The 12,255-nt window shown below is 39.1% G+C and overlaps 1 protein-coding gene across 2 annotated transcripts in view; it reads right to left on the minus strand.

Annotated features, from left to right (window-relative positions):
- Positions 1-12,255, minus strand: part of LOC126269086 (uncharacterized) — a 237,165-nt gene that overhangs the window by 79,205 nt on the left and 145,705 nt on the right. For both annotated transcript variants that reach the window (XM_049973964.1, XM_049973965.1), the window contains exon 6: positions 11,461-11,611. In XM_049973964.1, coding sequence (XP_049829921.1) covers positions 11,461-11,611 — 151 coding nt within the window. The remainder of the gene's footprint in view (positions 1-11,460; positions 11,612-12,255) is intronic.

Here is a 12,255-nt window from a genome sequence, read left to right on the forward strand (position 1 = left end):
TAAGCAGTGTGAATTTTGATGTTGTTGGTAAAGAATCTGACTACACAAATAATGATGACACACGTATAACTTCTAGCCTAAGTGAAACATTTACAGATACTAATGACACACACACACATTTCTTATGAATCTATGGCCTAACAATGAAAATATTTCTTTTGACAAAAACTTTAGAAAGATGCTTATAATGTATGTGAAACCATATGTCCTGAGTGGCGGAAAAAGATGAGAATTTTATTTTTTAAAAGCTGTAGGGTAAGTACTTCAATAGTATACAATGTGATTTGGATGAAAATTCTTGGCTATATGAGATAATAGAGAGTACTAATGACAATTTTGTATCTTGTGCAAATTTTGTAACTGTGACAAATAATACATATAACGCTGTGACAAATAATAGATACAATGGGATACCATATGATTCTGATAAGTATAGGTTTGGGGAAACTGAAAGTGATTATTACGTGAGGATACAGGTTCTGCAAATAGCGATCAATTTTGCAGTCCTTATATAAAAGTTCAAATTGGGTCATTGATTGTTAAATGTTTAATTGATACAGGAAGTGAGGTCTCAGGAATGTCTGAAAGGTTAAGCAAGAAATTAAAAGTGGGGAAAGATTACGTTGAAATGCCAGTTGTTGGGGTAAAGATAAAATGTGCTACTGGGAAAAGCAGTAAATTGATAAAAAGTCAGGCTTTAGTGACATTTTTAATTGAAGACAAGTTGTTCACACAGGGATGTTTTGTAATTCAGGAATTTAATGAGGATTTTCTTTTGGTTATGAATTGGATAGTAAAAGTAATACAGAAACTGATTGGGGTGGAAGAAAACATTTCATAGAAACCAGTAAAAGGGAATACACTCAGACAAAATTTGTGAAGACACTTGGGGATCAGAGTAATGGGAATTTTGACAGTATCAATTTACTAAAAGAAAATAGATTGGAGAACATTGAAATTCATAGATTTGACACTGATGAAGTTGAATTTGGAAATTTAGTAAATTTGAAAATTTAAGAAATACAAAATATATCTGGGGAGCAAAAACAAGTTAGAAAATCTGCTGTGGGAATACAGTGATGTTTTCAGTGACATACCTGCTGTTGAGAAAGAGCTGAAAAAATGGAAGGATGTAATATAATAGAAAGGAGTATCAGTGCATATAATAATCCTTTAGTAGTTGTTTTGAAAAAAGATGGTGGAGTAAGATTGGTTTTGGACTCTAAACACTTAAACAAAATTTTGTTCAGACAGACAGACCATCCCAAAAATATTGATGAGTTACTCTATAAATTTACAGATATAAAATATATGTCAAGTTTGAATCTAACTTCAGGTTTTCTCATCAGGTACCACTTTCGGTTAATTCTAGAAAATATACCGCTTTCTTGTACAATGGTAAGAGTTACCTATATTATGTTGTGCCATTTGGGTTAAATTCTGTTTCTGAATTTATAAGAGCTTTGGATCATGTACTGGGGCCAGAACTTGCATCTAAACTGATAATTTATGTAGATGACATTTTGGTTACAGGGCAAAATTGGGAGGAACATTTTTCGATTTTGAAATCAGTTTGTGAAAAACTTAGGAAAGGGGGGATGACATTGAAATTAGAGAAATGTAAATTTGCAGATTCTGAATTAGAATTTTTGGGACATGTTATCACAGACAAGGGAAAAGGCAGATACAGAAAAAATTAAAGCAATTTCAGAAGTTCCTATGCCTAAGACTAAAAAACAATTAAAGTCATTCTTTGGATTATGCAGCTATTACCAAAAACATATAAGTGATCAGAGTCTGAAAGCAGCATGTTTAAGTCAGATACTCAGGAAAAACACTGTTTGGGTTTGGGATAAAAATTGTCAGGAAGAGTTTGAAAAAATTAAGCAAGTGTTGAGGAAGCAACACTTATTACACAGACCTGATTTTAATTTGCCATTTTGTTTGAACCCTGATAGCAGTAATTATGGGCTTGGAGCAGAGTTATTTCAATAAAGAGTAGAGAATGGAGTTAAGATACATTGTACAATGGCATTTGCAAGCAGAACGTTGCTCAAGCATGAGAAAAATTATACAGTCACAGAGAAGGAACTTTTGGAAATTCATTGGGCTTTTACAAAATTTAGAATTTACCTCATTGGACATAAAACTATAGTATTTTTGGATCACAAAGCTTTGAGTTACTTACAAGAGTGCAAATTATACCACAGTAGATTGACCAGATGGGCAATATTTCAGCAACAGTTTGACTTTGAAATCAAGCACATAAAAGGTTCTGAGAATGTAGTAGCTGATTCACTTTCAAGGTTACCAATTGGGGGAGACAAGGAGATTTCTGAACAAGAGGAGGAAGAGCAATTTCAAATTAGATACTTGAAAGGGGTGGGAAATGAGAAATCAATTAGAGCTATGTGTAACAAAATTAGGGAAAATCAAAATTTATATCAAAGTTGGAAATTAATCAAAGAATGTTTATGGGAGAAGGGGTATGAGAAATTTGATAAATTTTACAAATTGCATAAGGGGATATTATTTCGGAGAGCAGATGTAGATTCTGATAATTGGAAACTTTGTTGGCCAGAGGCAGATGCTGAAAAGCTGATCATTTACATACATGAAAATTCTAGTTATTGTGCGATACAGAAGTAAATTCAAAAGATACAAGAAAACGTTTATTTTTTCAGTATTGGAAAGAAGGTAAGAAAAGAATTGGCAACCAGTGACAAATGTCGGCAACTTAAAGTGAGCAATCAAAGACTTGGTGGAGAGATGCAAAACATTATTCTGGAAAAACGATTAGATCTTATCACTATGGACTTATATGGAATGTTACCAAAGAGTAAAGAAGGTCAATGATACATATTTGTTATGGTAGATGTATTTTCAAAATTAATTAAACTTATTGCTGTTGTGGTCTTCAGTCCTAAGACTGGTTTGATGCACCTCTCCATGCTACTCTATCCTGTGCAAGTTTCTTCATCTCCCAGTACCTACTGCAACCTACATCCTTCTGAATCTGCTTAGTGTATTCATCTCTTGGTCTTCCTCTACGATTTTTACACTCCACACTGCCCTCCAATGCTAAACTGGTGATCCCTTGATGCCTCAGAACATGTCCTACCAACCGATCCCTTCTTCTGGTCAAGTTGTGCCACAAGCTCCTCTTCTCCCCAATCCTATTCAATACCTCCTCATTAGTTATGTGATCTACCCATCTAATCTTCAGCATTCTTCTGTAGCACCACATTTCGAAAGCTTCTATTCTCTTCTTGTCCAAACTATTTATCGTCCATGTTTCACTTCCATACATGGCTACACTCCATACAAATACTTTCAGAAATGACTTCCTGACACTTAAATATATACTCGATGTTAACAAATTTCTCTTCTTCAGAAACCCTTTCCTTGCCATTGCCAGTCTACATTTTATATCCTCTCTACTTCGACCATCATCAGTTATTTTGCTCCCCAAATAGCAAAACTCCTTTACTACTCTAAGTGTCGCATTTCCTAATCTAATTCCCTCAGCATCACCCGACTTAATTCGACTACGTTCCATTATCCTCGTTTTGCTTTTGTTGATGTTCATCTTATATCCTCCTTTCAAGACACTATCCATTCCGTTCAACTGTTCTTCCAAGTCCTTTGCTGTCTCTGACAGAATTACGATGTCATCAGCGAACCTCAAAGTTTTTATTTCTTCTCCATGGGTTTTAATACCTACTCCGAATTTTTCTTTTGTTTCCTTTACTGCTTGCGCAATATACAGATTGAATAACATCGGGGAGAGGTTACAACCCTGTCTCACTCCATTCCCAACCACTGCTTCTCTTTCATGTCCGTCGACTCTTATAACTGCCATCTGGTTTCTGTACAAATTGTAAATAGCCTTTCACTCCCTGTATTTTACCTCTGCCACCTTTAGAAATTGAAAGAGAATATTCCAGTCAACATTGTCAAAAGCTTTCTCTAAGTCTACAAATGCTAGAAACTTAGGTTTGCCTTTTCTTAATCTTTCTTCTAAGATAAGTCGTAAGGTCAGTATCGCCTCACGTGTTCCAGTGTTTCTACGGAATCCACACTGATCTTCCCCGAGGTTGGCTTCTACTAGTTTTTCCATTCGTCTGTAAAGAATTCGCGTTAGTATTTTGCAGCCGTGGCTTATTAAACTGACAGTTCGGTAATTTTCACATCTGTCAGCACCTGCTTTCTTTGGGATTGGAATTATTATATTCTTCCTGAAGTCTGAGGGTTATTTCGCCTGTTTCATACATCTTGCTCACCAGATGGTAGAGTTTTGTCATGACTGGCTCTCCCAAGGCCGTCAGTAGTTCCAATGGAATGTTGTCTACTCCCGGGGCCTTGTTTCAACTCAGGTCTTTCAGTGCTCTGTCAAATTCTTCACGCAATATCATATCTCCCATTTCATCTTCATCTACATCCTCTTCCATTTCCATAATATTGTCGTCAAGTACATTGCCCTTGTATAGACGCTCTATATACTCCTTCCACCTTTCTGCTTTTCCTTCTTTGCTTAGAACTGGGTTTCCATCTGAGCTCTTGATGTTCATAAACTATATCCAGTGAAAAAAGCTACTAGCTATGAAATTATAATAAAAATTGAAAGAGATTATTTCGCACACGTGGGTAAACCAAAAGATATATTATCAGATAATGGTTCACAGTTCACATCTAAAGTTTGGAAAAAGTTTATTGAACGATCAAAATTGAAACACATACTTATATCTGTTTATTGTCCATCCACTAACCCTGCAGAAAGATATATGAGGGAAATTGGGAGGCTTTGCAGAACCTATTGTAGCCATAAACATCCAACCTGGTTTGAGCACATTAGAAATTTTGAAGATATTATGAATAGCCTACAACATAGTTCCACAGGATTTTCACCGTATCAGATTATGTTTAATATCAGACCTGCAAATCTTATATCAGAACTTATTGAATTTCCTAAATGTACACCTTTAACTATGCAAGAGAGAGAAGATATTGTCAGTGAAACTATGAGGAAACAAGGGGAAAAGAGGAATAAAAGACATAACAACAGGATAAAATTAACCACTTTCAAAATTGGGGATCTTGTTCTGGTAACATCTCATGAAAAATCAAAAATGTTAACTTCAGAAATTAAAAAATTCTTTGATATCTATATTGGGTCTTTTGAAGTTATAGAAAATCCACACCCTAACACTTATCATTTGGTATACCCTAAGTCAAAGAAATTATTTGGTCTCAGGAATGTTGTCTCTTTGAAACTAAATAAAGAGAAATCATAATTTCAAAATTTAAATAACCTATTTTCGTCTAAAACAAAAGTTATCCACTGGAATATGCTTGTTAGAACAAAACTACCTGTACAACCAAGTTTGTATATTTGCATGTATAAATTAATAATTTGAAGTCAAATGTTAATTGAAACTGATGAAAAAACACTGTTGTAACAAAGAATGAGAGAAAGATTTATTACCACTTTTTTTACAAAAAAGTCTCCATAGTGAGCATTTATGAATTTTTTTCTAATTTTTGGAAGCTAAGTCTTCCCTGTGGGTGGAGAGATGCATGTGAGGACATGCATGCAAAAATATAAGTTTCAAAACCAATTTTAGATAAAGCCTCATGATATATGAGCAATTTATTGATGTTAATACTGATGTTGTGGAAAGCAAAGGTTCTCTTCACAAGAATGTGACTTGTAGTAATATTGTCGTAGAGAGGCAAGTGCACATAAATAATTGAAAAAATTTAGATAATACTGATGTATCTTTAGCTGTACTTAAAAAAAACATATATATAAGAAAATGCAAAAATTCAAATAAAAAGAAAATCATAAGTAAAAAAATTATACAAAATAAAAAATGAGTAAAAAAATATATAAAATTCAAAAAGAAAATCAGAACTACACAATATATGCACAGCATCATTTTTTATTGTACATAATATAAGCAAACCGAAATTAACATTAATATGGGGAACTAAAACTTTAAATATGAGAACCTGTTGGTACAAAGTGTGACCAAAAAAGTGGTTGTACATATCTTATTCTAGCAGATGAGCTTACCTTACTATTATTTTCAATTTGTATGCTGTATTTTAGAATATGTTAAATAATGTTAAATAATTTCTTTACTTGAATTATTCGTGTATGAGATTGATGGGGAAGGATCATTGCTCATTGATCATTGCAACAACAGCCAGTAACAAGTCCACAGATTCAAAGAATCCAAATTTGGAAGACGTTATCAGACATAATCATTTACGTACTAATTTTGTAATACAGATCCATTACTGAGTGCGGTCAGTATTTTGTTGTATATGTTCATAACAACAAAAACCCTGGGGAGCAGTTGTAATGGATCTGGGAAATGTGTTATTTTCTATCAGATTTGTCGACACAAAACCTAATGAGGGAGGTTGTAAATGTCTTCTTATATTTTTGTCAGAATATTTTTTGTGAATTGTAATTTGTCTTATTTTATGCTAATTTGCTTATATGTTCAAGAGTGACAGCATATTGATTTATATTAGTAGATGTGACGAAGAATATCATAGAGACTGGTTACAAGTGGAAGCTTGTGTGTTGTGTGAAATGTCTTTGACGCTGGAGTCGTCTTTGACAGTAGTCAGTCGGAAGTGAGCTCTTGGTCTGTGACGGTGGAACAATGTGCAGGTCGCCGTTAGAATAATTTGCAAGTGACCAGCAAAAATGAGTTATTCTACTGCTTTTTATATATAAACATCAAGAAGGAAGCACATTTGGAGAAATGGTATTTGAAGCACCAAAAATGAGGCAAACACATTGAACCAGGACATTTCAGCAGCCAACGAAACAGCATAATGAAATCATACTTTCACTAGACGACTGAAGCCAACACTAAAAAGTCAAGTATCATCTTAAAAACATTTTCACAGAGAAGTGAGCAGTGTCACAAAATATGCTAAATTCAAGTATATAAAAACAGTGAGCATATTTCAGTGCCCTTCAGTTGGCAAATCCGACTCTAGATGAAGTCCTATCCATCGCTCAGTCTTTTGAAATTTCTCGCACCGCTGGAGCACAAATAGAGGCATGGGGCGATGTTGTGGAAATACAACCTCTGTGCGATGTTGACGAAGCGTGTGGCATGTTCCCGCCAGCCGACGTGGCCGCAGTACGCTCCCAAGTGCAGCCTCGCCCTAACCTTAAACAAACCTCTAAGAAACTGCAGCAAAACTCACGGCAAATTCCTTCATCTCCGCGGTGTTTTATGAAACATTCACGAGAAGATTGTCCATAACGTTGGGTCGTGTGTGTGGAAAAAAAAAGTGTGGGGGGGGGGGGGTCATGCGTCATCTGTTTGCAAATCTCACCGCATACATGATGTTCATGAACGTGATTCTGATTCTGTGTTGTCTGTCAATTGTACTTCTTCCTTTCAGGGAAGTTATTCCTCACTGTCTAAATACTTGGTCGAGATGTTCGCATGCAGGTGGATACTGGTTCTGCTGCCACTATCATCAATTCTCAGACGTATCTTCAGTTGGGTTCTCCAATCATGGCAACTGTCACTAGGCAATTACGGACTTACAATAAACAGAAGATTTCTCTCTTGGGACAATTTGATGCTGAGGTATCATACAAATCTGTCGTTCCCGCTGTCCCCATATTTGTGGTTGACCATAGAAACGCCTTTCGCGTTGTTGGGTTCTCCATAGACGACTGTCAATATCGCCTCTGATGCTATTCCTTATGCTCACTTAGATTCCTTGTCGATGACTTTTTTGACCCTTTTTCTCCTGGGTTAAGCTGTGCAAACGACTTTGAAGCTCGTATCATGCTCAAACCCACTACTCGGCCTAAGTTTTTTCGAGCTCGGCCCATTCCTGTGGCCCTTCATGATCAGGTAAAACGGGAGCTGGATCGTCTCACTGCTTCAGGGGTCTTGCTTCCTGTCACTTCCAGTGAGTGGTCCTCTCGTGTCATTGTCGTTGCTAAGCCAAATGGTGATATTTGTCTCTATGGCGATTTCAAAGCCACTGTAAATACTCAATACCTCATCGACACTTACCCTATGCCTCGACCTGGAGAATTGTTCACTAAACTTGCTGGAGGCCAGTATTTTTCTAAACTTGAACTGTCAGAAGCTTACCATCAACTTCCTCTCAACACTGCTTCTGGCAGTTTCTGGTCCTTAACACGCCTTTCGGCCTCTATCAATACCAATGATTGCCTTTCGGTGGTGACCCTGCTCTCTTTCAGCGATTCTTGGAACTGCCCCTGGGTGTATAAATTACATAGACGACATTGTTGTCACTGGCTCCACCACTGACGAACATCTTCAAAATCTCCGCACACTTTTTCATGTCTTACAGACTGCCGGTCTTAAGTGTAATCTTCAGAAATCAAAATTTTTTCAGGCATCTATCATGTACTTCGGGTTTCAACTCTCTCGGGATGGTATTCGTCCGCTTCCACAAACTGTCGCTGTGATCGATGCCCTTCCTCGCCCTACATCTGTTAAGAAACTGCAGGCTTTCTTGGGGAAAATAGCATACTATCACAAGTTTCTACCGTCTGCTGCTTCGGTGGCTCAGCCGTTGCATCGCCTGTTGCATAAAAACGTGCCTTTTCACTGGTCAGCGTCACGCGATGCGGGTTTCCAGAAATTGAGGACTGTGCTGAAACAGGCCACGTGCCTGGCTACTTATCGACCTGGCCAATATCTTGTTCTTGCCACGGCCACCTCGCAATACGGAGTCGATGCAGTCCTTGCGCACCGTTTCTCTGACGGTTCTGAACTGCCCATTGCTTATGCCTCCAAAACACTCAAGGACGCCCAACAAAAGTATTCTCAAATTGGAAAAGAAGCTTTGGGCATTATTTATGCTCTTCATAAGTTTGGTGTTTTTCTCTATGGATCCTAATTTCACCTCGTTACGGATCACAAACCTCTTGTTTCCTTGTTTCATCCATCAACGTCACTTCCCGACAAGGCTGCACCCCGCCTCCAGCGTTGGGCTCTTTACTTGTCTCGTATCAATAAGGACATTCATTTCCGACCAATGGCTCAACATGCGAATGCTGATGCACTGTCTCGTCTTCCCATGGGCCCTGATCTGGCATTCGATAGTCACGAACTTTAGTGTTTCCACCTGGATGTTGCCGAGCAGCGGGTTGTGGTTGGGTTTCCCATCACTGGGGACTGTCTGGCGGCTGCTACGGGTTCTGAACCTGCCCTCTCCCGGGTTTTACACTGTATTCAGAAGGGCTGGCCAGACCATCCGTCCGCTAAGACTTCTGATCTGTTGCGGAACTACTACACTTTGTGTTACCACCTCACAGCTAGGGATGGTGTTATCCTCCTTTCCACCGAAAATGCTTCGCCGTGTATTGTGGTATCTGCGTCATTGCGTGCTTCGGTCTTGCGCCTCCTTCACCAAGGGCACTGGGGTGTCTCTCGAACAAAATCTCAGGCATCGACTCTGAAATCGCACACATGGTCGCTGCATGTGGTCCATGTGCATCACAGGCCGCGCCGCCCCGAAGTCACCTTTGTCACCATGGCCTTTGCCTGGGAACGTATTCATGCTGACTTTGTGGGACCTTTTTTAGGTATTTAGTGGCTTCTCGTTATTGAGGCCTACTCTAACTTTCCTTTCATTGTCCGTTGCACATCGCCTACCACCGTGGCAACCACCAATGCCCTAGCTCACATTTTCTCTTTGGAAGGCCTTCCCGCTACTCTTGTTACTGATAATGGTCCACAATTTGCCTCTTCCAATTTTGCAGATTTTTGTGCCCGTCACGGCGTCATGCATGTCACGGCCCCTCCAGTCCATCCACAGTCCAACGGTGAGGCTGAACGACTGGTCCGCACATTTAATGCTCAGATGAGGAAACTCCTGACTTCTTCTGCTGATGATGTGCTTCTCCAATTTCTGGCTTCTTACCGTTTCACCCCCATGGGCAACCACAGCCCGGTTGAGCTCTTACATGCCCGACAGCCCTGCACGCTACTTCATCTTCTGCGGTCTTCCACCTCACGGCCGGGGTTGCCTTCGCTTGGCTGGTTCACCACCGACGACCTTGTATGAGTATGGGGATATGGCAGGTGGCCAAAATGGATTCCTGTTCGCATCTTACGACACTGTTGCCGGCTTCGGCTTCGGCCTCGTGTGTCGGCAACGCCTGTTCCGGATGCCGCTACACCATATTCGAGTCTACCTGATGCTCGGCATACTGGAATCTCTCATTACTCACAATGCAGTCCTCTCACCATCACATCGGTGCCAGCACAAGAACTGACGCCACCAGGAGACGTGCCCATGCAGGAACCAGATGACCATCATTTGTCGGAGCAACTCTATTCGTCTTCTTCTCGTACGGAGGCGGACACATCGCCCATGTCTCCTGTTGAACCAGATGACCATCATTTATCAGAGCAACTCTACTCGCCTCCTTCTCCTACAGATGCGGATACATTGCCCATGTGTCCTGTTATAACAACCGGACTTGCCGCAACGGGCAGATTGGTGCAGGGGCCCCAGCAGATTTGACCCCCACGTCTCCTGTCATCTCGACCCGTTATCATCAGGGACACTTCCGTCCGTACGGGAAGCCTCCTCCTCGAGACTTTACGGCCAGCCAAACAACTCCTATGGAAGTTAGCCAGCTACAGGCCACCTATATCAAGACCTGAGCAAAAAAATTCAAGAGGGGCGGGGGGGGGGGGGGGGGGGGGGTGTTGTGGCTCGCCGATCTTTCAAAGTGCCACCGCACAGTTACGCGCATCCTCTACATGTGGCGCTGTCTGCCAGTCATGCAACAGGAGCGCCACCTAAGCGGCCAGCCAGCCAGCGGCCGCTAGACTTGGACTCAGTTATGATTTGACTGTTAAAGTGTATACACGTCTTACTCTGTTTACTTGATCTGTGACTTTCATGTATTGCATCTTCCTTGAAATATATTGGTTCAACTTGAAGTTATTACAGTTAACTCCATATATGAATTTCTTCCCTCCACTATTTCACTTCAATAAAATGTATATTCTAATTGAAATTCTATTTGGTGTTTGTTTATCACCTTCCATTAAATGGCAGTTAATCCATCTTGCTACTCTACTAATTCAACTGCAATTCCTAAGTTTCTGAAAATTATTGTCCCTAAATATCTAGCCTTGTAAGCATTTGGGTTTCTAAGATCCTCATTATTGTTTATTCACATTTATTATTCTCATGGCTGTAATTTAATGGTACAAACAAATAACAGTATAATTTTGGACTGTGTACTTATAGTCTATGATTCTGAATGAAATTTGTACACCTTGAAAGTCAATGAACAGAACTTAACTGTTGTAGGAACCTGAGGCAACAGAAGTTCATTAAACAGCATACCACATTGATTTCCTCAAACCATTTAACATTTTACAAGGTATTTATTTTAAGAAATACATAAACATCCATTACCTGTAGCATTAATTGTTAACGATTGTGCTGCTGTATCTTGTTGAGTAGAGTCAGATGAAGAAAATAGTGATAACTGAGTATTTCCAGTAAATGTACTTCCTAATGATAAATCTTTCCCAGGGTCAATATGACAGAAGTTCTGATGAGATTCCTGCAAATTCAGAATAATTATTTTCTTTACACACATGTTCAAGTACACCAGCCACACAAAAATTCAAAACTTAAGATAAAAAGGCACTTTTAAACACAACATAATATTTTCTGGAAAATAACATCTCTTGTGTATCACATGTCTCTAAGTAACACACACATGGGACTTTCAGCCTCATCTTTCTTCTACAAATTGGGTAATATTTTGTTTACAGCTACTAATTTATAATGACCTATATGCTTCCTGTTATCAAAATGACACATAACATATTTGTGGCTCACATTTGCATGTTGGCAATAAGAAAGCATGCATTTACGTTACGTCAATATGCCGTGCTGTAAACATCTGGAGTGTCATATTCAATATTCAATCAGGTTATCATTGGTCTGTTTCCAAACCTCACACAGAGTGCGTAAATACAGTAGTGATAAAAAAGAAACTGAAATTTAACACCTTTACTGCTTATTGTACAAAATTTTTAAGCACTGTTGCCCTCAAAATAGTCCCCTCTGCTAGCAATACACTACCCCCATCATTGTTCTTCTTTTGGAAAGCCTCTTGGAAAGCATTTTCTGGGGTGGTTAGCAAAGCTATTGTCCATTATCCTAAATCTCTTCTATGGCTCAGAATGTTCTGGTTCAGAA

The sequence above is a fragment of the Schistocerca gregaria genome, chromosome 1, assembly GCF_023897955.1.
Source record: "Schistocerca gregaria isolate iqSchGreg1 chromosome 1, iqSchGreg1.2, whole genome shotgun sequence".
NCBI lineage: Eukaryota > Metazoa > Arthropoda > Insecta > Orthoptera > Acrididae > Schistocerca > Schistocerca gregaria.